Consider the following 26,497-nt stretch of genomic DNA (forward strand, 5'->3'; position numbering starts at 1 on the left):
CACATGTCTGTCTGTTTCAGAGAAACCATCAAGATACGTTTAAAAACAACTTATGCAGAGAAGTCAACTCAAAAACTTTCACTTGATCTTTCAGATCTCATTTTGCCATTATTTGCCATCATCTGATTCTCAGAGACACCGAAGTAAAAAGTTTTAAGATAAATTGTTTCGTTGATTTCCTCAATTTTGTTGCTTTGGTAAAAGTGTCTCCTAAATGTCAACCTTATAAAGTACAGAAACCTATCAACATCAAAGCACAACAAATAACCAAGACTAAATTAACAAAACAAAATAAATACAAATAAATAAATAGGGCTTCAGCAGTAAAACAACACAATCATTAAAACAAGTCATTTATTCATGCCGCTATACATGTTGAGATATAAATTGCAACACAATATAAACCGATATAGATGCTTCATATAAATACATGTCCATTTAAAGGGTAGATTGTGAGTAATTGGCATTTTAGCATATGGGCATGTGATGACAAACTTCATCTGCTGGACATAATCTAAATCTTGTTTTACAGTGAGGATTTACACAGCAGAAGCTTAATTCCCTCTTGAGAAAGCTGACAGAGCACTTTACACCCTACAAACAGGATTTTGTGCTTAACGTCACACAACAGACAAGAGGAATAAAAAACACACACATTTTCTGAACTACATGCATGTTTCATTTCTTCTTGCATTGGCTAAGAACATTTTCATTTTGTTATTTTAAGGAAAACAAGACAAAGACAAAATATGATTTAAATAAATAAGGTGTGGGTGACCATGACCATGAGTTATAGACTCTATGGTGCTGGCCAGGATTTCAGGTGCGTCCTCCTGAGGTTCTCACATTTCAGTTAAAAAACATTATAAAATTTAACGATTTCTCTTAAGACTTATAATCATTGTAGTTTCATTTTTACATTGAACTATAACGTTTGCTTTTCTGAAATAAACCCTGAAATCATAAACCTTGATGAGGAAAGATATGCGTCGGACTTATGAGACCTCTGGAGGATACATCAGATATCCTGGCCAGGACATGTCCGGGAAAAATGGCAGGTATGGTCACCCTTTCAATTCCAAACATGTACTTTCAGGTGTGTGGTGACAGGGGGCGCTAGAGTAACAAAACTACACATCTCACACAGTCATTGATATGAGAAAGATCTTATTGCTGTAAAACAACAGTGCAACACTAAACAGCAACATAAAGATTAAAAGACATCTCATCATGAAACAATCATCAACATCAGTTCTTCTTCAGACTGTGATTATTTTTACATCTCTGTCCAAAACCAAATCCTTCTCCCTGTTTTACTGTTGTACTAACTATAGTTAATGTGAGGAATGTAGTATTAAACATATAAATAAAAATGTTTTTATAAAAAAATATGCTGTTGACACATGGATGTCATTAACGTTCAAACAACACAACTGTTGAAGTTGTATAAATGATGTCTTTTGAAGTGTTCAAGTAAAGAAATGAGAGTGGTTCCATTTCAAGACTGAACATTGACCTTTATCTCTCTCTCTCTCTCTCTCTCTCTCTCTCCTCTCTGTGTGTGTAATGCTGTGTGTTGGGTTAAAGTGTTTTCTCAAAGGAGTTTTTGAATATGACGTTTTGTTAATGTGTTAAGTGCTAAACACACTCTCAAATCTTAAAGTGAAGACTTTCATATGTGTGACCTCTGACCCTCTCAACACATTCACTGTCTGACACTCCAGGTTTAAAGTCACGTCTCGTCTTCATTTCTAAAGACACAACTCTACAATAGCACTTCACTCACAACCACTGAAGAGCTTCATCCTTAAACAAATTTTTTCAAGTTTCTACTTGTGGTTATGCAAAGTAAACGATAAAAAACTCTACAGGATTACAGGATGATGGTCCAAAACAACAAACTTATAAACTTCTGCTGTCTTAAGTCAGAGATCTCAAACATTTCTCATCTGATCAAATCAAGATGTATTTTTTCAGTTATTTTTGACAACAATTTTACAGTTTTCACTTTACCACTCTTTTGGATGAGTATATATTTAAAATGGGAAAGAAGCCCCATCATAAATAAATGACTTGTATTTTCTCTAAACAAGTGTATAGGGACACTGTAGGTGTCTTCCACTTAAATAGAAAGAAAAAATGACAGACTATTAAGGCCAAAGTAGGGAATGAAAAAAACTTATATTTAACAGTTCAGACGCATTTTAACAAAGAAACTGAATAATGTAGAAACGAAACACTGCTTCTTCACTGTATGAATTAAATAAAACAAAGAAACAGAACTTCTTTAATCAAGAGCGGTTCATGATTTCGTATCAAACATTGATGACAAAAACAGCAGCAGGTTTTGAGTCTATAGGCCTACATAAGGGATAATGAACTTGCTTGTAGCCTTGAGCTGTATGAGAACTAGCGTCTGCATGTGTGCGCACTTCGAGTGAGAAATCCATAGAAGTTTAAATGGGCAAGCGTTTTAAAACGCCTAAAAATAAGAATCTTTTGTGATGACAAACATGCCAAAGACTGTAAAAGAGATTTTGGGGGCATGCATCGCATCGCATGTGAGGACGTGCTTTCGAAACACTCTTGCAGTGGTTTGACGTTGTGTGTTGAAGTTGGAGGCACATCACACCCCAGACAACTGCCTGCGCTGCACCGGCCCTGTCCATGTCAACTGTTGACTTGTTTGTGTCTCAAGCAATTTTACATCTGTGAAAAAGTTGACATTTAATTGATCCTTTCTTGAACTGGCTTAAACTTTGTAACTCTGTACAACACTTATTTACTTTCCTCCATATGATGAATCACTTCATTGTTTTTCTCACAACATTTGCTAAATACCTAAATGTAAAATCATCTTCATCGAGTCCTGTTGGTTATATTTTGTTAGTATTCATGTTCTAATGGCTTTATATGACATGCTATCAAATGTTCTGTCAACCCACAGATTCTACAGACACATGAACTGTGGTTGGTAGAAATAAATAAATACCATTCCTTTACTGTGTTTACGTGAGGTTCAGAATCAAAAACGCATCTCTCAGAGACAGCTGGTAAACAATCCCTCAAGGTTCTTTCAAGATGTGCAAAGTATCACGGAGCCTTCAGATAGTTGTAGAGTTCCTGCAGACCTCCTTCCAGAACATCTTTAATGGGCTTGAGGAGAGGATTGTGCATGATGTGAAGACCTTTATCCAACGGGTGGCATGCCAACCTCTCCAGACCTCTGAGCCTGTGCATCTCTGCAGGAACGTTCTGAATATCATTAAAATCCACATTCAACAGCTCCAGCTTGGTCAGACAGCAGATCATCTTGGGAAGCGAGTGTATGCAGTTTCCCTCCACGATGAGGATTTTTAAATCAACGAGAGCCTGGATCTGATCTGCGATGTTTTCCAGTTTGTTGCAGGCCAGCTGCAGAAACACCAGGTTCTTCATGGTGTAGACACACCCCGGGATGTGTGTTATATGATTGTGACTCAGGTTGAGTTTCTTCAGTCCGCTGAGGGCCGACAGAGATGCCGGGAGTCCTGTCAGCTGGTTGTTGGCCAAACTCAACACCTCCAGTTTGGTGCAGCAGCCCAGTTCTTCAGGAACGTCGCTCAGACGGTTGCGGTACGCAAACAGAACCTTCAAGTTCCTGAGGCGGCCAATTTCAGGAGGCAAGCTGGTCAACTGATTCCCCCATAGATTCAACACCACCAGATTCTGCAGCACAGCCAGAGACGACGGGATGGAGCGCAGGAGGTTGAGCGACAGGTTGAGCTTCTGCAGTTCTGTCAGCTCCCATAATTCCTCCGGAAGTTCCAGCATGCCGTGGCGAGCCAAGATGAGCACCCTGAAGCCGAAGTGTGTGACCGTGTGTTTTCTGATCCGTTCGACCGTCGGAAGATTTTCATCCTGAGCTGCGCTCTTTCTTCCCGATGTCATCGCCTCCTCGTCTGTCACATTCTTTGACTGCGTTCCTCCCATTTCTGCTCTCTTTCCCAGATTCTTCTTCTCATCAAGATCAAGTTTTCTTTACATCCACTTGACTTCTGCTGATGTCTTCAACGGGCAAAGAATCATGGAGTGATCTGCCTGGAAGAGATCTAAAAACACAACACAAGCATGCTGACAGTGGAAGTTCTGAGAGACGATTGGAAACATATCCCATGTCAAACAACATTACTGTAGCAACACTTAACAACCAACCCTGCAGTTGCTCCTGTCATTTAAGTGTGATAAGTGCCCCGAGTGGAGGACGAGGTGAAATATGATGGTGCTGTAACCCCCCCTTCACTGTTCACTCAAAATAAAGTAGAATATGATCAACATGTTTTAACAGAATGAACGTTATCAAGCCCAACAGTGTAAACATTCACATTCTGACTCAACTCCTCATCTATTAATAGATCAAGTGCATTGACTGTTATTGACATGTTGACATTTATATTTCTGCATTTGGCTGATACTTTTATCCAAAGCGACTAACATTGCATTGTGGGATCGAACCCATGACCTTGGCGTTGCTAGCATCAGGCTGTGACCACTGACCCACAGGAAAGCTATAAGGTCTAGGTTTCTGAAAGGAATACAAGAAAACAAACTATAAACAAACTCATTAAATCAATCTTTAAATGTCAATTAGACCTTCAGTTGTACGCTTTCACTTTCTCGCCGTATTAAATAACCAGAGATGTGGAATAAAAGGTTATAAGGCTGGTGTTTGCAAGAGGTTCAATATCAAGTGGCATTTGTGGGCCATCTGGTTCTTGGCCGTGAATTGCGTGTCTCGTTGCCAAATCATCTGAAATCTGTGATATTCCACCCCGAACAGAAACACTCAAGAGAATATATGCTTCACAGTAATGTATGTATGTCGATTATTTTCAAGCCAACTCTCAACACCTGAACTCTATTATTAAACATTAATACCGGTTTAGTTGGTTGTTAAATTTCAGCTGGCATCAGTATAAAATGTGTAAAGCTACAGACAGTCTAAAGTCAAATGAATCATTTAGTCTTCATCAGGCTAAACAGAGATTTTTTGTACCAATATCCTAAAGTGGACTGCCCTTAATTCTTACATTAATACATAATTCTATTAAACTATATCTTTTTTCCACAGCCCTTTCAACAACAGCTCCAAACAAGACAAAGATGAAAACACGTTTTCTAAAAGTATACTGTCAATCTAACAGGGAACATTAAAGAACACAACAAAAGATCACGGCTGAATCCATTAACCAGACAACTACCTAAAAATAAACCAGTGAAGAATCTGACCTGCTCTTTTAAGACCCTCTTGAGTATTCAGAATATACCCATCAATGTTTGACCTCTGACCTTGAAAATGGGAAAGAGAGAGAGAGAAGCCAGGTTTCCATTACTGATTGCGCAAAATTTAAGCGATGTTTTCTAAATGTCACGGAATGACTGCTCTTCCGTTAAATGTTGTAATGCGATTAAAGTGTATTTTGATTCTTCTGGCGATAACTCATTCTGGCCGTACTTCTTCTTCCAGGTTTTATGGCAGGTTGCAAACAAACTTTAGTGCATAGTGCCACCTAGCCTTATAAAAGAGTGAAGAAAAATGTCAATATTTCCTTATATACTTTCATTTTACCACACTGTTCCTAATAAATCTCCATACTGCACTCACTCGTTTTCCTGCATTAGAGTCATCATATAAGATATTACTTCATGTGTATTACTTAGATCCTATCTTTCCAAATATTCTGCCAAAACAGACTTTTTTATACGCCACATGACTTGTAAATACGACTAAAAGTGTTTCCATGGATGTTTTGTGAAATGCGTTTATCGCATTGCCTGAGCTTGAGAACTTTTTTGCGATACATGAGAGTTTTTGCAAAATTGACGTGTTTCCATTGGGCGTATTTTCAATGCACTAATTCAATTTGCGCATTTTGAATGGTGATGGAAACCTGGCTAGTGTAAAGAAGTCAGAATGCATAACATAGCATATACCTCCACTTTAACAGTGTAACGCTGGAGTTGCTAGCATCATTCTACAGCCACTGAGCTGAACAGGAAAGTAATAGTAAACTCTGAGCACAGTTACTGTGTTTCCGATCTCTTGAAAATCATACACTGGATTAATGTATTCCATCACAATTTGACCTTTGAACCCACAGACGTCATTCAGCTGTAAACCCGAGCCAACAAACATAAATAAACTCTGAATATTTAAAGCTGACAGACATACATTCAAACATGATTACAGACACAAAGGCACGTTATGTTGACCTCAAGGGTCATGAAGTAAGCACCCTCATGTGACAACATCTCTTTTGAGTCACGTGCTGTTCCTGTCATCCACCCTGTTAAACTCTTGTTGTAGTTATCTATCCCCCAGGTGAGCTTGGACATTTCTTGGAGGAGTTGGATATGCTTCTATCATCGTTCCCTGTGGATTGTACTCCTCCGGTGGTACTTGGAGACTTTAACATCCACCTTGAAAAACCACAGGCTGCCAACTTCAACAACCTGACTGTATCGTTTGACCTCAAGTGAGTTCCCACTTCAGCAACCCATAAATCTGGTAATCAACTAGATCTTATCTACACACGCTACTGCTCCACTCATCAATCTCAGGTCGCCCGCTGCGTATGTCTGATCATTTCCTCATCACTCTTGATCTTGACCCAACTTCTCCAGACACTACACATGCTTCCCCACTGGATACATTCCGGTGCACCCTACAAACACTCTCTCCCGCCCACTTATCCTCTGCTGTCTCCGACATGCTCCCTCCCTCTGAACAGATCTCTCTCAGTTGAATACTAACAGCATCACAGACACTTTTTGCTCCACACTAACATCCTGCTTAGACAGCTTATGTCCACTTACATCTAGGCCAGCCACATCCCCTTCCGCCCCCTGGTTATCTGATGTTCTCCAGGATCATCGTGCCACGCTCAGGTCTGCTGAGAGAATGTGGCACAAATCCAAAGATCCTACTGACCTCAATCTCTACCAGTCTCTCCTCCCTTCTTTCTCTGCTGATGTCTCCTCTGTGAAAACTCACTACTACCACGTTAAAATCAACAACCCTCGTGACCCTAGTACTCTCTTTGCCCGCCTGCCCCCTCACCTCAATCTGACTTTACAGCTGATGATATTGCATCTTTCTCCGTAAAGAAAACGACCACAATCAGCCGTCAGTTCTCTGCGCTGCCCCCTCTTAAACATGCCCAAATCCCTTACACAAGCTCACTCCTCTCTTCCTCTCTCTTATCTGAAGATGATGTTTACAAGGTAATTTCTTCTAACCATCCGACTACCTGCCCGCTAGATCTCTTCCCCACCCATCTCCTCCAGGCCATCTCTCCAGCTATTGCTCCTGCTCTGACCCACATTATCCACTCGTCTCTCAACATGGGTACATTTCCCACAGTCATCAAAGAGGCCCCTATAACCCCCCTACTGAAGAAACCCACTCTTAATCCTGCACAGTTAGATAATTACAGACCAGAATCTCTCCTCCCCTTCAATGCCAAAACTCTAGAACGTGTTGTATTTAACCAGCTCTCCTTCTTTCTCACACAGAACAACCTCCTGGACAGCACCCAGTCTGGTTTCAAGAGCGGTCATTCCACTGAGACTGCGCTGCTCTCAGTCATTGAAGCCCTGAGACTGGAAAGAGCTTCCTCTAACTCATCTGTACTCATCCTACTGGATCTATCTTCCGCCTTTGACACAGTTAATCACCACATCCTCCTGTCCACCCTCAAGACTATGGGTGTCTCTGGAGTGGTGCTACAATGGTTTAGGTCTTACCTCTCAGGCAGGTCATTTAGAGTATCCTGGTGAGGTCTCTGAGTCCCAACATCTCAATACAGGGGTGCCTCAGGGCTCAGTGCTTTGACCGTTGCTCTTTTCCATGTACTTGACGTCCCTAGGTTCTGTCATTCGGAAACATGTCTTCTCATATCACTGCTTTGTGGATTATACACAGCTTCACCTGCAGCTGATCCCTGCAAAAACAGAACTGCTTGTGATCCCGGCCGACCCAAAGTTCATCACAACTTCTCCATTTAACTAGACTCATCAACCCTCACATCTTCCAGAACGGCCTGAAACCTGGGAGTGGTGATCGATGATCAGCTAAACTTCACGGATAATGTTGCCAGCACCACCCGGTCCTGTAGATGCATCCTCTACAACAGGGTTCCTCAAATCTTACCCTGGAGTGCCGGAGCACTGCAGAGTTTAGCTCCAACCCTGATCAAACTTGCATACCTGTGATTTTCTAGTGATACTGAACAACTTGATTAGCTTGCTCAGGTGTGTTTGATCAGGGCTGGAGCTAAACTCTGCTGTGCTCCGGCCCTCCATGGTAAGATTTGAGGAACCCTGCTCTACAACATTAAGAAAATTAGACCTTTCCTATCCGAGCATACTATGCAAGTCCTAGTCCAGGCTCTTGTTCTGTCCAGACTGGACTACTGTAATCTGCTACTGGCTGGACTTCCAGCATGCACGACCAAACCTCTACAGATGATCCAGAATGCAGCAGCAAGAGTTGTCTTTAATGAACCGAAGAGAGCACACGTCACTCCTCTATTCATTAAGTTACATTGGCTCCCTATAGTCTCTCGCATCAAACTCAAGACTCTGCTCCTGGCCTACAAGACCACCACTGGTTTGCCACCCCCTTATATTCACTCGCTAATACAGACCAGTTTTACTGTGCTTATGCTTTATGTTGTCCTTATGTAGTTCCAATTGCTTCTCTTATTTACCTCATTTGTAAGTCGCTTTGAATAAAAGTGTCTGCTAAATGACTAAATGTAAATGTAAATAACATAAAGCCAAAATGATACAGTTTGATCAAGTTCATGTGAAAGGGTAAAAATTAGTGGTGGGCCGCAGTGAGACTATTATCGCGCGTTAAAAAAAATGTCGCCGTTAATCTATTCTCAAAGTTGGGTTGGCAGCTGGGTCTATACTACGCAAGCTATGATGACTTTCACCTTGATATTTTAGCGCGGATGTATACCAGCTTAACTGCACTGTACGGGGCGAGAACGAGATTTTTCAACTCGCGTGATTCGCGTCATTCGCGGAAGCAGAAGCCGCCTCATCATCTCATAACCAGGGCTTCATTCGCGCGATTCGCGCAGCAAGTAGGTCTATTGGCTCTTTGCATTAACACATAAATCACTCGCGCTTGACACGCCATTCGCGTTTGGTCTGAACACAACATAACGTTACTGTGAAATTACCGCATCAAACGTGACGTGCTTACATGGATGCAGCTATGAAGCCGCCGGGTTTGCTTCAGGGAATATTAATTTTTAAGAAGCTTCCCAATAGAAACATCGACAAGACTAAGGTTGTTTGCACCTTGTGCAATGCGGAATTGGTTTAAAAAAAACACTTTCTCTCAACAGGTAGTGGTCTAACTTTAGTTGAAACCAGTAACTTTGTATTGAGATCTAATGTATTATGGCTCCTGTATGACATATCGCTTGTTGCTCCCTCACTCTTTGTAAGTCGCTTTGGATAAAAGCGTCTGCTAAATGACTAAATGTAAATGTACTGTAGGAGCTCTTCCAGTCTCAAGTACCACCTAAACGCAAATCATCCCTTAGCTAATGCGGAAGTAAACACAAGTTCATCTTATTGAACATAATTTAATTTTAATCACCAATTATCATAGTAGAACAGCTTTCTCAAGCAGTTTGTGATGCATTTTGGAAACAGGAGATGAGCCACTGGTCTAATGCGCCACCTGGCTTGAGAAACCCGTTCTCAAAGACTTACTTTTAGTCATTATTTGGGTAGCACACATATTCTGAATGCCTTCGGCAGAATTCAAATGAGACATTTTAATCTAGATTAATCTAGATTAATTTTGGAATTAATCTAGATTAATCTAGATTAAAAAAATTAATCTATGCCCACCACTAGTAAAAATTCAATCTTAAAGAAAAGTGTGAAGACTTCAACAAGAACATGTTCTGACTGGATTGGTTTCTACAGCAAATAAGTTTAATCATAGGAAACTTTGGTCAAAAACGTTTATTTTGAGAAATATTATGTTGCATACAGCTCTTTAATTTGATGTTAAGCAGAGATGCTCAGCTCTTCTGCAGTGGATGATATGGACATCTGAGAATGAGGGATGATGAAATGAGAGAAATAAAGCAGAGGAGAATGATAGATGTTTGAGGAGGATACACACTATTACACTGTGGAAAGATGTCAGTTATAACGTCTGTGAAATGGGACTGTGGTGGAGGAGTAAAACACAACACCAGCTGAATCAGAAGCTTACGGGCCTATAGAGCAATGCTTGAGGTCTCTGTGAAGAGCTGTGCAGTGTGTGAACCTCTAGCGACAGATAATAGAAGCTGTCATTTTTAACCTTCTTGTTAGAGCACCTGACATGACACCTGTATGCACCCACCCCACTAGAGTTCACACTGGAATCACATATGTTCAGAGTTCAAATGGAGATGTCTACAAATAGTTTGTTTTAAGATGCAAAACATAATGTCTACTACATATGTTGACTATACTATGATTGATGTGTAATGCATCACTTAAATGATCCCTTACATTCTCCTCCTGAAGATCGTTGGCTGTTTTTTTCTACCAGCAGCAAACAGACTGTCTGTTCTGACATTATGACTCAGACACAGGTCCAGCTGGGTGATGTGCTCACTGCTGCCCCGGGCCTTTAGTTGAACTGAGGGAATGTTGCCAGACTGGCACCAGAACCGGCCCAAAACCATCTGAAAATGAGCATCAGCTGTGAAAGAGTCCATCTGCACCATCAGAGTCTTCAGGTTTTAACTGAAGCCACACGGAGCACAACCAGAGACTGATCTGATGAAGACAAACACAGACAAAACTGTCTTTCCTACAGGAACCTCACGAGGAACCAGTACAGAACTTCATACTGAGAGACTCATTTTAGAATCAGACAGACTAAGGTTATAATGATATTTATGGATACAAAACACTGCATTTAAACACGATCAGATTCATAAGGTGAAAAATCTTTGGTTGAGCCACACCTGAAGTCACTTTAATTGAATACATTATGGCCCGGTTTCACAGACAAAGCTTCGCTTAAGTCATGACTATGCCATAAACCTGAAACCGTGTAGGGCTTTTTGATTATGACAAAAATCATCATTACAACTTTTATTGGCAAATATTGAGATCCTGGTTATTTAACACGATTAGTCACTAAGTTTTGAAACAACATAGAAAGAAAAAAACTGGCTTTTAAACCGTGAATTCAACTAAAAAATAACTGTAAAGAAACGGTACAGCTGAACCACTGTAAATGAAAGCTGTGACAGGGCAGTTTAACGCAGAAAAAGAGAAGATCCTTGCCAAATGAAATGCAGCACAATAATAGTTTTACCACCATTATTTTGTTTTGTTATTGTTGAAGGACAAAATTGAAGATTACGATGAATTTTCCATTAATTGCACAGCTCTAGAACCAGGCATATATTATATTATAGATAGTGATACATTTGTGTCCCATCCTGATAATGAATCGATCATCAACATCAGCACAGTTCACCCGTCTGCAGTACAGTAAACTAACAAACCAGACTAACCTGACCTTCTCTTCATAACAAACATTATCAAAATATAAAGCCAGCCCAGCGTCACATCTCCTCACATCACTACTACAAACAGACATTGTGTTAAAATATCAGTAAATGTTGTTCATGTAATGAAAGATAATATACTCCCTCTTATTCTTATTATCTCTCATAGTAATAATAACTGCAGTAGCTTCAGCATTTTGTCAGCAAGATAAAAGCAGAAAGGAAAAGTTCTCCAGTCCAGACAGAGTGCAGAGAGTTTACAAGCCCTTTACTGCCCCCTGCTGGAGAGCTGATGTCACTGACGTCACTGCGCACTCGTGTGAGAGATCAGTAGTGGTAACAAATAAGATACGAAAGTCTATCTAATTGTGTAGATACACATGTGTGAGTCATTATATTACTGAAACACACGGATCATTTTAATGACATTTTTCTCTAATCGCTGATAATAAGAACTGTGATTCAACCTCCTGCATATCAAGTTGGTCTCCAGTAGATGGCAGCAAAGCTCGAACAAACAGCTATTCCACTTCTCCGAAAGCCTTATTAAAACTGAACCATAAAATGAGAAAAGATAACAATAAAATATATATAGAACTCAGTGTCAGTGTTTCCAAAAATGACTAACTAAATTCTTGGCAGGATAACAAACAAATGTTATAATAGTTTACAGTCAAATCCGATAAAGGTATAAACCCAAATATAGAGAAATGAGGAAAAGAGAGCACACTTGAGACTCATCATATGCTAGAGATCATTGCGTCAGCAGCATTATATTATTCTGATAAAACTCTTGAATGCACTGAGTGTAAATCACTTTAAATGAAAGCGTCTGACACGCGCATACATGTACGCATGTTTTATAGATCTTACATACATAGTTGTTTGACCCTCTAACCGCACGTGCACACCAGTCTACAAAAAGCTTCAACAAAAGCGAGGTTGGCGCTGTTTCCCACGTGATCTGTAGCGAGCTCTAAGCGCGGTGATATGTGCTCGGTGGGGGGTGTTTCTCAGAAGGAATGCGGCACCAAACGGCCGGTCAAGAGTAAAACATTACACATTAATTAAAGACTTCTCTGGAAGTTTCCCATATGGTCACAGTGCGTTCCGGGTCAATTTATAAACTCGTCATCCCTTCGTTTCTTTCTGTTTCCGTCTCAGGTCATTTAAATGCAATGTGATGCAGCAGTGAATACGCTGACGAAGCGAAAACTTAAGAACAGACTATAGCAACTTAAAAATAATACTGTATTGTATGAAACTACACACACTACTCAAATCTGTCAAGATTGACGAGTGCACAAAATAGTTACGCAGTTTATGTGCTTTGTTACCTTTAAAGACCTGTTTCTTGTAAATGAGCCCATTACCATGTGGATGTAAACTCCGTAATGTATGTTCTCGACACTTCAGTAGTTTAATCGCATACATTTGAAGATTTGTGACTGGAAAATGAAATGTGGCGGTAACTAGTGATAACGCTTCTGTTAAGATCCGTCACGCGCAGGCCACACCATGCATGCGCTGGGGATTCGCGCCAAAATACTACATGTACGAAATTATTACATATGATTAATTATGATAATGCTTTACATATGAATAAAACACGTCACGGATAAAGAGCAGTACACAACACACGAATACTTTCCTCTTTTAACCCATTTTACCGACCATTGGTACGTTCCAGAACCCCCCGTCGTCGTCCCCCTTAGACTGAACACATGGTTCATTCCGGTCACGGTGGGATACCCTGTAGCTGAGTGAAAGAGAGTAAAGTTTGAATGAGAGACGGACAGAAGAAGAGTTTATGGAATTTCATGTAAAACTCTGTTAATTTCAGGCAGTAGAGTTTTATACTGTAAGTTTATCAGTTATTCTGACGTGACTGAAGACGAGGATGATGATGATGCGGCGGCGGGTGCTCGCGCTTATGTGCGCGACCCTGGTGTGTGTGGAGGGCCAACAGAGAGGTGAGCACACATGTTGCGTTGTTTTATGGGAACTTTTCATAGAAATAATAACCTCTATGCCATACAAACTGTTTATTCTATTCATCACGTCTAAATACAACCGTCACATAAATAATCTGCATTTGCACAAAGTCGTTTTTCCTCATGGGAACCAAAAAATGTCTCTCATTTAAAAGACGTTCTTTCTATATGGGGATATTCTGTCCCACACACACACACACACACACACACACACACAATATAAAACTGATATAAGTTGTGTAAAATGATGTTTTCAATTGAATACATTTATCAGAGGTTTGTGATTGATTCTTGTTTTTGTTGTTGTAACTGTAGATGTTGAAACTGAAAACTATTGATTATATAGTCAGTGTGTGTGTGATTCCAGTCAGTGTTTCACAGAACATCAGATTTAAGAGATGAAACTACATATGTTAATGTCTCTGTATTCTGCTGATTGATGTGACATTCCAAATGAAAACCCTACTGTGGTGTCTGTAAACACTGATCATTATTTATTAGCATCTGACTTGATTAAAAGTACAAATATCTTGCCAGAAAATGACTTTGGTAGAAGTGAAAGTAGCCTTTTAGAATATGACTTGAGAAAAAGTCTTTTTATATGAAATCTACTTAAGTATTTAAAGTAAAGTTGAAGCAAACATGTTTATATTTTTAGCATAAAGATAAAAAATGTTGCTTGCATATAAATGTACAACAGAGAAAAAATTCTGTCTCAAGCTCAGTGTTTTGTCTGGAACAACATGTTGCCAAATTGCTTAACTATCAAAATACAAGTTCAGAAACCACTTTACTTAATAACTTTACAAAAGGATGTAGTTCCCTCCACCCAAATATATCCCTCGAAGAGAACAACTTGGAACAAAATCTGTCTGGCTTTTACTTCTTTCTTTCCTTGCATTTCCCTCACAGTAACAACACAGTCATTTCATCATTCGTTGAAACTGAAAAAATCAGTTTATCTTTGAAAGCAGCAGCACATTAAAAGCTTGTGTTGATATGAATCACAGAGAACACCTTTGTGCACTTGCACATTGAGCTTTAACCAATGATTACTTCAGCATTGTCATGGTGACCGGATCGCAGACTCCTCTATTTCAGTTCTGTTTCTATACTTTTATTTTGTAGTAACATAAATGCTTAGGGGAAGTGTATCCAAGTAAAATAAAGAAATATATATGCACAAATATAAAGACTTATTCAAAAAGTACTTTTACATCATTGCATTACAACACTTATTTTAATTCAACTATCAAAATTCAAATTTCTGCTGTATTTGCACAGACACTATAGCAGAATTGGCACATTGATGTGATTTCTCACCCTCACATTTGTTTAACATGTTTAATGTTGTTGTAGCTGTGACCCATTTGAGTCCTGTGAGGTGAAAGGGAAGTCGACGGGTCATGTGATGTGATCAGTCTTTTGTATTTATTTAGCTGAATGTATATGTGAGATTAAATCTTCTGAAGGTCACGTGAGAGTTCTGCATGTGTTTGATATAAAAGCAGAATCATTTCACACCACAGGAACAAAACATGTTGCCATGTAGTGCAATCCTAGAGAGGAGAAAACTAGTTTTTGTCTTTGCAGACAGCGTGGGTGAAGATCTGTGTCGGAAAGATTTTTCATGTTTTTTGAAGTGCTCCAGAAAGCTGTATGAATGCTCTTTATGTGTGTTTATCTAGAATCAGAGGTTTGGAGCTGAATCAACAGGATCACATTGTCTGGTTGTTATCAGATCCACTTACTGATCTGATGACAGACTCTGTTCACATGTAAATTCTGCAGATCTGTCCTGGAGACTCTTTGATAGGATTAACTAGTTGTCTTCAAATGAGATTTTAATCTCCTCTATTAAATGACGACTCTTTCGCTTCTGTATTCATGAGCTTCTTTAAACTTACAGTGTCCTACATATAACATATAAAGATTTAGGCATCTGCAAAACGAGACTAAATTGAAAGAAAATCTCATTGTTTTGTGTCTTATGTTTTGACAGTCACTCATTCTTTTTGTAGTAATCATCATTACAGAAAAAACATATAAAAAAAAATCAACAACAGTACGATTGAATAAGACCATTTGCAGCTTATCACAATATTCATTGATTTTATAATGTACCGTAGGGATGAAATGATATGTTTACTTGACTGTAAGCTATTTCCAAGCCTACTGAACCGAATGAGCCGTTAAGGGTCCGAGGCGTCAATTATTCCTGACTCTATTGTGTAAAGCTGCAGTAAACACAGACCCCCGCTCCGCTTTCCCACCAAAGCAACCCATAAGCTGCTCTGACGGGGGTCTGATCTTCATTTTGTTTTATAAATGAGTATTTCGTCAGAATGGAGTTCGATCTGGTCTAAAAGGTTGGTGTGGAACCACTGACAAAAGTGTCTGTGTTGATTGATGCTCAGCGAGTGGTTTAAATGCGACGGAGTGCAGTGGTGGACTCTCAGTGTATCAGTGACATGCAAACGCAGGACAGATGTCTCACAGCAGTCTCGTCATCTGTGTGCTGTTTGAAGTCTCTGTGTGTTCAGCATCACTCCAGGGGTCCGTCAAACATACACACACATGACCTGTGGGTGAAGACAAACCTGAGCAATCATTGAAGGTTTTGTGCTTCTCACGTCCCACATCACTATCATCTCATCAACAACACCTGACAATCACATTTCATTAACAATCATCAAGTTTCAAATCATCTTAAATCTCCAACATGGTGACTTTCAGGAGAATGTTGTTGTGCTCTTGAGTTTGGGAGTTTTATGAGTCATACAATTGACCCTGAAGAGAAGACGACCTTCACTGTCTCCCTCTCATGAAGCTGTCAGGAAGGATCAGTCTGGACTCTTCACATTAAAGAGCTGTTCATGAGAATTTAGGGCTGTCTCTGCTTATGTCTGAGATGTGTTAGTTGTGTCATGACTCGCAGACGAGGGGGGGGGGACGGGGTCACTCTTCAAAGAAACTAAATGCTTAAGGACAAATGCACAGATGTATTTTTTGGAAACATTCTCTGTCTGTGCTTCCAGGTCTGTTCCCTGCTATCCTGAACCTTGCCAGCGATGCAGATATCACGACTAACGCCACGTGTGGTGAACCCGTTTCTGAGATGTACTGTAAACTAGTGGAGCATGTTCCTGGAAGACGGATCCGTAACCCTCAGTGTCGCATCTGTGATGCTAGCAGCCAAAATCCTAAAGGTACTGTCAGCTCATCAACCACTTTGAAACACTAGATTTATAAAGAAGCCAAGATTTCATGTGCATTCCTACTTAATTGACAGCTATTTAACGCGTTCTGCTTTATTGTTAACAGAACAACACCCCATCACCAACGCCATCGACGGCACTAACCAATGGTGGCAGAGCCCAAGCATCAAGAACGGTCGTCAGTTTCACTGGGTCACCATTACTCTGGACTTAAGACAGGTACATATAAAGACACGTTGAAAGGCACTCTGTTGTTCTTTGGAAGTCAACGTCTGCTTCAGTGAATGATTGTTTTTGGAGTTTCAATCAACAAGTTTACGTACATACACGGTGTAAAAACACTTTCATTTTCTAATAATAGGCCGTTATTACTACCTTACTTCTTGACTGACTCAAATGATTAGTTCAGCAAGTCTAATGCCCTCCTGTCCTGTCTGATGCAAATCTGACCCAGAACTGAACTGAGAACGACAGATGACTCGTTCGTGTGATTCAGAGTCGACAACTTTTCCCCAAGACAATAACTTTTTTATTAATTTACTTTCGGCTTTGCAGACTGCTCACCGTCACACACAGCAGCATTACACACATGAAATGTCATTTTGAGGACATTGTAATAGTTCCTCTTTAACCATTAGGGATCAGTGTGTAATTTGTTGTGTGCTGGAATGTTGTGGTTTAAGGTTTAGTGTGTCTCTAGACAAACAGAGTGTTGTTGTGCGACGGCCCGAGGTTCTCTAATCTCTTCAGATCTCCTCCATTCAGACACACAGGAAGCCCCCCAGCTAGCACTGCTAGGGTACAATTAGCACAGCTTTCAGTTACACAGTGTGTACGTAATGATGGCAGGGTGAATGTAAAGACAACATTCACAGAGAAACTGAACCACAGCATAACTTTTAATGTAAGCAGAGACGTTTTCTCTAGAACACACACACACACACACACACATTCCTTCTGCAGCTCAACACAAAGACGGTCACTTGATTACGGGTCACTCGTGTGTTCATGTGCAAATTAACCTTCAGCTTTTTGTTTAGTGGAATCTACTGCCACATCCAAACACTGCCAGCGCAGCTCCATTTACTGTTGTGTGTTCAGTTAAATCATGCAAGATTAGAGAAATGTTTCAGAATTATAATTCACACAATAAGATCATGTCAGGATGAAGATGACCCAATCACTGTACTTGGGTACCGTACGCAAGAGGAGGTCATGTTGTTGAAATAATGTAGTTACCTCACAAGAGTTCATTTGGAGAAGATTTGAAACCGTTTATAGAACGTTCCAGTATTTAATGAATGATTTGATTCCTGTCTGGACTGAACCACAAGCCCTGTAGAAACATCACTGAGGTCTTTGATTCATAAGCTCATGTAACTCAGCGTTTCTGTGTAAATCTGCTGATGTGGCACAAGAGGAGAGGTCTGACCACAGGCTGTCTGCAGTAAAGATGAGTCAATCTATTGTCTGTGTCTTTACTGGGGCGGGCGGCGGGGATCATTCAGACGACCCCAGTGACCCTCAGGCTGTGTGTGCAGGATTACACATGCTAATGTCACACACCTGGAGAGAGAGGGGGTGCAGTCGGGTGACTTTAAAAACTCTTTCAACACCTTAAAATCACATCACAGATCTCCTTTCTCAAAGCTTTGACCTCACAAGATCTATACAAAGATATAGTTTCTGTTTATAAGCGTCAATCCTTCAGAGTCAGATCTATAAATCAGACAGACTGGAATTCTCAATATTAAGATGTTAAAGTTACTTTGTGTTTGTCTGACATGCACAAGTAGATCACACCGGAGGTGAAACACAATCATAAAACACTTCTGAAGTCTGAGCAACAAACATCACAGAGCAAACCACATCTTCACAGGTGTGTGTGTTTGTGAGTGTGTGCGTACGTGTGTGTGGGCTGCTGCAGCTGTTGAAGAAGTGTTTGGACATCAGATGTGTGTTTACATTGAGACGAGCGTGAGATGTTTGTGTTGTCTTGTGTGTTTGGACACCATGTGTTTATTAACTAAAGATGCTAATAGTGTTTAGTTCGGAGATGAAGGATGTCATTAATGAGTCAGTGTTTCTCTTCATGTTAATCACACTCTGAGTCTAGTGTGTGTGTATGATTTCTGTCTGTTTGGAAAATCTCAGCAATATTGTGTTTGACAAATCCAGACACCCTTGAGTGTATCTAAACTGACACGACACACTGTTTTATGTCTGTGAGGTCACAGGAAACATGTCATGATTTATTTGGTCTAATGTGTAAAGTTTAGACTGTTGGTAACGTGTAGAATTGGTCTAAACCTCCATCGGTCGCTGGTTTTAATGTCTACATGTTTGTTCTAAGACTGTTCTTCTGTGTTTCAAATCTTTAATCCAGTCTGATATGTTCTTTATAAAGCTCTATCCCAGCACTACTTGGTTTCCCTAGCAACCACCCCATAATTTCGCCATAGACTAGCCTATAATTATCTCAGGTATGTCTCAGTACTTCATCATGTCAGTGATGTTTGGGTGGAAACAGGGGTCTGTAATTGATCATTTCACATTTCCACTCGTTGATGTCTAAAGATGTTCCTTTAAGGATTGTGGGATGGCTTGTGTGCACAGATCAAAGTGTTTATGAACACTCATTACCTGCAGACACACAAGCACATACAGGTGTTTGTTTATTTCTCACTTTTACATTGCTAAGCATCCGGTAAACACAACACTCGACAGATATATTCAGACTGCAGGAGTTGAATGCAGAAGATTGAAATCATCTGCAGTGTGTGTGTTTCATTTAAGACCATAAACTACATTTGAGTTCTGAAGAGAAGATGCACATGTGATGAGCTCAGAGAGGTCTCCATCAGAACTCACAGTGACACACACGGATCACAGACGAAGGGTCATGAGAACGTTAACAGTGTAAATGTTGGATCGATTCTGACTGGAGGAATGAATTCAGAGACGTATGTTTAAAGAGACACCAGACGTGAAGTCAAAGGTCACAGGATCATCAGACTGTTGATGAGCTGAACTTTCAGCTGATGATTGTTAACACTCTTGAGTTGCTTTAGCGCGGTCTCCTCTGTAATAAGTCGCAACAGTGCAGATACTTGAATGAAGCTTGACATGACCAGACGTCTGTTTGTTCTTCCTGCAGGTCTTCCAGGTCGCTTACATCATCATTAAAGCAGCCAACTCTCCACGACCCGGTAACTGGATTCTGGAGCGTTCTCTGGACGGAGTGAACTTCCAGCCGTGGCAGTATTATGCTATCAGCGACACAGAGTGTCTGACCCGATACAACGTCACCCCCCGCCTCGGCCCCCCTACATACAAGAGGGACGATGAGGTCATCTGTACATCCTACTACTCGCGTCTGGTGCCGCTGGAGCACGGCGAGGTGAGCGGTGCATGCTGGGTAACCCGGCTGGGTCACAGCCGTGTTTCTTGTGTGAATGATCATGTGTCAATAAGAAAACAGTTTTAGAAGGTTGAGATGAGTTTGTTTCAGTTGTTATGTGATGTGGAAACAACAGACATTGTCTTCTGAGACAATATTTACACCTCACTGTGTCCAGATGTTAAACAGACGGTGTTTAAAGAACTACAGCAGTTCACAGTCATTCATTTCTCATCTCTGTACAGATCCACACGTCTCTGATAAACGGCCGTCCCAGCGCAGATGATCTGACCCCAGAACTGCTGGATTTCACGTCTGCGCGATACATCCGCCTGCGTCTGCAGAGAATACGCACGCTCAACGCTGACCTCATGACCCTCAGCTACAGAGACCCTAAAGATGTCGATCCCATCGTCACCCGACGGGTATGAAGCACATCTGATCTGCTGCGGTCCTGAGCATTATTACACGAAAATACTCCTGACTTTGAGAAAAACTTCATCTCAGTCTGTCTCTCTTGTTTCCAGTATTATTACTCTATCAAAGATATCTCAGTGGGCGGGATGTGTATCTGCTATGGCCATGCCCAGAGCTGCCCGTGGGATCCTGTTACCAAGGTAACAGTGCACACACTGGAGCAGACGCTGTCAGTCATGTCAAGTTCTTTTCATTCTCACCCCACTGTGTGATGTGTCTCACTGTCTTCTCATTTGTGTGTCCTCAGAAGCTGCTGTGTGTGTGTGAGCACAACACGTGTGGTGAGAGCTGTAATGAGTGTTGTCCTGGATATCATCAGGAGTCGTGGCAGCCCGGAACACTTTCAGTTGGAAACACATGCAAGAGTACGACACACACACACACACAAAACCCTTACTTACTGCGGAGTGTCATTTTTTGTGCAATGTGATGTGATAGGTCACTGTAACAAAGCTCAATAAAATGGAAGGAAGGAGGCGGGAACCGGCAGACATTAAACACAAAATTGTAATATAAATAATAACAGCCGGCGGCCCCTCACGGACGACCGCCGGCGAAATAACATAAACAACAAATATAAATATAAATACAAACGTAAAACAAGTTCGGGCCCGGTCCTCTCTCTTCGACGGTCCGGTCGCTCGTTCCTTTTATATGCTCCCATCTCCTACGTGATTCGAGGCCGGTGTGCGCACAGCTGGCACTAATTCACAATTACTCACCGGACTCGAACCACGGTCTCGCCCCGCCTACTCTACTACAGTCACCCAAACACAAACTAAAGAAACAAACTTTCACCCATCAGAGTGTAACTGTCACAATAAAGCGGACGACTGTTACTACAATCAGACGGTGGCCGATCTGAAGCTCAGTATGAACACACATGGACAGTTTGTGGGAGGAGGTGTGTGTATCAACTGCTCGCACAACACCGCTGGGGTCAACTGCCAAACATGTGCTGACGGATACTACAGACCACACGAGGTACCTGTCCTCTCTCTCTCTCTCTCTCTCTCTCTCTCTGTGTGTGTGTGTTTCTCACTAGACATGTGCTGAGAAGCGTCTGAGCTGAAGTTATGAGATGTTAAGTATCACAGTTGAGACAGTATCTCTGATATTGTTATGTATGACAGGTGTCTCCGCACTCTGATGAGCCGTGTGTTGAGTGTGAGTGTGATATGAGAGGATCCATGAGTCCCGTGTGTGTCAGAGATGATAATCACACAGATCCACACACAGGTCAGATTCAATCGCTCCTATCCAAGCTCACACGCATTCTGTCTTTTGTTGAGTGGAACATCAAAAACATCATTTATTCGAGCACAATATTTCTGTGTGGTGTAGGTTTGTCTGCAGGTCAGTGTTTGTGTAAAGAGGGTTTTGCTGGTGATAAATGTGACCGCTGCGCCTTTGGATACAGAGATTTTCCAATCTGCTCTCGCTGTGAATGTCATCTGGACGGAAGTCTCAACATCGACCCGTGCAGAGAGTGTGTGTGCAAGGTACAGCAACCCCAAAACACACACATCCATCATCCCCACACTTCTAAAGCACCAAAACACATCAAATGCATTTCCTTCTCTTCATCTGTGTGCGCAGGCTCATGTGATGGGCTCCAACTGTGACCTGTGTAAGCAGGGCTTCTATAACCTGCAGGCCAATAATCCTGAAGGATGTACTGAGTGTTTCTGTTTTGGCGTGTCAGACGTGTGTGAGAGCTCAATCTGGTTCTCCGGCTCGGTATATTCACACACACACACACACACACACACACACACACACACACACACACACTCACTGTTTGTTTTGATACATTGCGGGGCTTTCTGTAGACAATGACTTTGGTCAAATGTATTGACTTTATAATAGAACTGTCGTGACATCATCTTTAATATTCAAGTAAAGGACATTTAATGAAGAAAGAATGAATTATTGATGTTTACTGTCAGGTGGAGCACAAAGACGGGTTGCTCCTGCGCTCTCTTCAGACTCCCAGCATCTTCTCACTTCCTGTCTCAGAGGACAACCTCATCGTGTCTAACTCTACAGCGACTGCAGGCGTGCTATCAGTGTGGTCATGGGCCGCTCCAGAGTCCTTCCTCAATAACAAGGTGACCTGCAGTGATAAACCTTCTACACGTGTGTGCAGTTAACACTCTCTCTATCTCTCTGTGTGTGTGTGTGTGTGTGTGTGTGTGTGTGTTTGTGTGTCCGTGCATGATGTTGCTCTGACCAACACACTCATGACAACATTTACAGTTCAGATGCGCCCACAGCGTCTGTCTGTCATAAATTAACCTTCACTACCATCAGAACACTAACACACTGGTTATTCATAATGACCTTTAAGACTGTTAATTAAATATGATATGAGATTGAGTTGTTGTCTATCACGTTTACATGTTCTTGTTGTAGAATATGATGATGTTCTGATATTGAGTCATCAGTCTCTGAATCTTTGTAAACTCATGAACGCTTTGACTTCTCTCTGTGTAGCTGACATCATACGGAAGTTTCTTGAACTACAGCGTCGCCTATGACGTACCCGAGGAGAATGAGGACAAAACGCTTCCTGCACATTTCAATGTTATTATTGAGGTACGTTTTCTTCCATAATCTGATGTAGTTTTGAGTCAAATATGAATATTGAATGATGGCTCGACTTTTCACTGTGTTTTCAGGGTAACGGTCAGACGCTGAGACAGACGCAGTCGACTGGTGTGGTGTTGAGTGCTCACCGTCAGCAGCACGTCTCACTGCAGGTTGTGCCCCACACGTTCACAGACGCTCGCAGCGGACGCAAGGTTCAGAGAGATGAGTTAATGACAGTACTGGCTGATGTGGCTGCGCTCCGGGTTCGAGCTGAGCTGGAGGATAGCGCTGAAGGAGCACTCAGGTGAGACACACAGACACATTACAGCTGTGAAATTACACTTTGGTTTTGGATCAAAGTCTCTCAAAAGCTTATAGTGTTCTCATTTATTTGTTCTTATAGTGTTCAAATAAATCTGCGTTTTCTCCTCTCAGGCTGAGCTCCGTGTCTTTAGGTGTTGGAGAAGAAAGGATCTCTCCAGATGTGGAACAGTGTGAGTGTCCCTGGGGATATTCAGGCTCTTCATGTGAGGTAAGGAAAGAGACTAGAATCATCCACATTCGCTTCTCACGAGTGAATCAGAACAGAATCATCCACATTTGATTCTCATGAACGAATCTGAACAGAATCATCCACATTTGATTCTCATGAACGGATCTGAACAGAATCATACACATGTGATTCTCATAAAAAAATCTGAACAGAACCATCCACATTTGATTCTCCATGAATGAATCTGAACAGAATCATCCACATGTGATTCTCATGAACGAATCTGAACAGATTAGATTCTAATGAGTGAATCACTTAAGAATCATCTACATTTGATTCTCATGAATGATTCAGACTGTTACTCTTTGAGATTTGTATGGTTGTTTTTAACCCAGCTCTCTCTCTCTCTGTCTGTCTCTATCTCTCACGCTCTCTCTCTCTCTCTCTCTCTCTCGCTCGCTCGCTCTCTTCAGTACTGTATTTCTGGATTCTATCGTGTCGGAGGGATTTTGTTTGGAGGAAACTGTCTTCAGTGTGAATGCAATGATCACGCGGCAGAGTGTGACATCAACGGAGAGTGTTTGGTGAGTGTTTGGTGTTGTGCTGGATGTTTTTTGAGGATTGGTTAACGTCAATCACATGATGAATCACACAATATTTAAATATCTTGTGTTGTAACTGTGATTTGTTCATCAGGGATGTGAACACAACACTACAGGAGCTCACTGTGATCACTGCCTGCCAGGTTTCTATGGCGACCCCAGCGAGGGTACGCCGGATGACTGCCAGAGATGTGCGTGCCCGCTGACACTGGCATCTAACAAGTGAGGAACTGAATCATCCGGAACACTTCCCTCGGGAGGAGGGGAGCTCTTTTGTGTGACTGAATGTTTGTGCTGTTTCTCACAGTAACTGAACCGTCTTCATTTGAAAAGCATGAAGATTAAACACACATTCACACACACCAGAAGAAAACCTGATGTGCACTTTTGTGTAATAAAGAGATGTAAAACATTTCCTGTGTAAATTCAGTTAATGACGGGCGACAAAGAGCGTGACATTCTCTCATTTTCCCCGTGCTCAGTTTCAGCCCTACATGCACACTGCAGACCCCCGGAGACTACACATGTGACCAGTGTCAGCTGGGATATTCTGGACACAAGTGTGAGAGGTACAAGATTCATTCGCCTCCTCTAATTATCAATCATCACACGTTTTACAGACATACTAAACCCTCTCGTCTCCTCAGGTGTGCTAACGGTTACTACGGCGACCCGACGGTTCTGGGACAGAGCTGTTCTTTGTGTGAGTGTAATGGAAACGTGGATTCTTCAGAACCGGGTCACTGTGACGGCCTCACAGGAGAGTGCCTCAAATGTTTGAGTTACTCATCGGGTCGGCACTGCGAACGCTGTCAGGACGGTTTCTATGGCGACGCAGTGACGGAGAAAAACTGCCAGCGTGAGTTTAATACCCATTCTGTCTTTGACTCCTACAATGAAACTGTTGTTTCCTTCAGAAAACATGACATGCCTCATGGATCAATGTGGTTTTATCTTCTGTTATTATGGAACACACATTAAAGTCCCTCTGAAGGGGAAGTTGCTTTGTTTTTACTTCTGTATTTTGATGCATTTCCGAGTGAAATGGAATTTCGAATGAGAAAAATAGTGGGCGTTGCTCTCATCTTTCTCTGCGATTTGATTGGATGTATAAAACAGCCGTTGCATTTTGAAATGGAAGTGGCAGCAGACTGACAGTTAAAGGGGAGGAGTTAATGGATGCTCTGCCCAAGCCGTCTAACATACCTCATTTAAGTGCATTTTCACATTTTAACAGACGATTATGAGGGTACATTAATTTAAAAAAGAGAATGACCCACATTGATAAACTATTAGCAATAAACAATGTAATAATTTATGAAAAAATAAGAATTGTCATATTTTTATTTCACTGGGACTTTGATGCTTGCTGTTTCACACCAAAAGTTATTATTTTTTCTCGTTTTATTGTATAATTATGAGTTAGCTCTACACTATCTAGAGGAGAAATGTGACATGAATGCCTTTGAACGAATGCATGTCTATTATCCTATTTGTGTCTCCACAGCTTGCGGTTGTTATGGTAACGGGTCGCTGTCCGCCGTGTGTAACGTGATCACGGGTCAGTGTGACTGTAAGCGTGACGTCTTGGGACAGACATGTGACCGCTGTCAGGTACACCTGCCACCATTCTCTCCCTCAGACAGGGGCTATTGTACTGTACCGCGGTATTACCATGGTGATGTTGTCAGTTTGCTGAGTAAAGAACTTCATGTACATGCGTGTTTCAGGATGGATATCACGGGATCAACAGCAGAGACGGCTGCAGCCCTGTGAATGTGACCAATCAGGGTCGCTGTCTGCGTCATGTGACGAGGAGGGGCGGTGCCAGTGTGTCACCGGAGTGAGGGGTGACAAATGTGAGCGTTGTGACCGCGGATACTACGACTTTAAAGAGAACGGCTGCACACGTAAGAATCATTGACAGTTACCAATCTTACACCTTAAAGCAGACACATATGTCATAAATGTCATGTATGTTTGCGTCTGCTCCAGCATGTGACTGCACACACACACACGGGAACTGTAACGCAGAGACGGGCGAGTGTATCTGTCCCCCTCACACACACGGACCCAAGTGTGAAGAGTGTGAGACAGACCACTGGGGTCATGACACCGTGTCCGGCTGTACGGTAC

General features: G+C 41.5%; 2 protein-coding genes across 5 annotated transcripts in view; one reads left to right on the forward strand and one right to left on the reverse strand.

Annotated features, from left to right (window-relative positions):
- Nucleotides 1-370: 370 nt before the first annotated feature.
- lrrc30a (leucine rich repeat containing 30a) lies at nt 371-13,210 on the reverse strand. 4 transcript variants are annotated; one of them, XM_056738613.1, is made up of 4 exons: nt 12,923-13,210; nt 10,573-10,842; nt 7,786-7,982; nt 371-4,091 (listed from the first exon to the last, which is right to left on the reverse strand). In XM_056738613.1, the coding sequence occupies exon 4, from the start codon at nt 3,970-3,972 to the stop codon at nt 3,094-3,096; it is 879 nt and encodes a 292-aa protein (XP_056594591.1). In that variant the 5' UTR covers nt 3,973-4,091; nt 7,786-7,982; nt 10,573-10,842; nt 12,923-13,210; the 3' UTR covers nt 371-3,093. The 4 variants fall into 4 exon arrangements, with proteins under 4 accessions (XP_056594591.1, XP_056594593.1, XP_056594590.1 ...); XM_056738615.1 differs by lacking the exon at nt 10,573-10,842 and having other exon boundaries at nt 12,959-13,210; XM_056738612.1 differs by lacking the exon at nt 7,786-7,982.
- Nucleotides 13,211-13,343: 133 nt separating this feature from the next.
- lama1 (laminin, alpha 1) overlaps nt 13,344-26,497 on the forward strand; it is a 28,198-nt gene continuing 15,044 nt past the window's right edge. The window contains 23 exon segments of the mRNA XM_056738551.1: nt 13,344-13,558; nt 16,618-16,788; nt 16,904-17,016; nt 19,955-20,197; nt 20,443-20,622; nt 20,725-20,814; nt 20,922-21,039; nt 21,480-21,658; nt 21,808-21,913; nt 22,019-22,176; nt 22,274-22,414; nt 22,624-22,785; nt 23,171-23,272; nt 23,356-23,570; nt 23,702-23,798; nt 24,233-24,343; nt 24,456-24,583; nt 24,844-24,930; nt 25,009-25,220; nt 25,869-25,975; nt 26,092-26,128; nt 26,131-26,271; nt 26,357-26,493. Of these exon segments, the coding sequence (XP_056594529.1) occupies nt 13,486-13,558; nt 16,618-16,788; nt 16,904-17,016; nt 19,955-20,197; nt 20,443-20,622; nt 20,725-20,814; nt 20,922-21,039; nt 21,480-21,658; nt 21,808-21,913; nt 22,019-22,176; nt 22,274-22,414; nt 22,624-22,785; nt 23,171-23,272; nt 23,356-23,570; nt 23,702-23,798; nt 24,233-24,343; nt 24,456-24,583; nt 24,844-24,930; nt 25,009-25,220; nt 25,869-25,975; nt 26,092-26,128; nt 26,131-26,271; nt 26,357-26,493 (3,108 nt within the window). The 5' untranslated portion in view covers nt 13,344-13,485.

The sequence above is a fragment of the Triplophysa dalaica genome, chromosome 23 (assembly GCF_015846415.1).
Source record: "Triplophysa dalaica isolate WHDGS20190420 chromosome 23, ASM1584641v1, whole genome shotgun sequence".
Taxonomy (NCBI): Eukaryota; Metazoa; Chordata; class Actinopteri; order Cypriniformes; family Nemacheilidae; genus Triplophysa; species Triplophysa dalaica.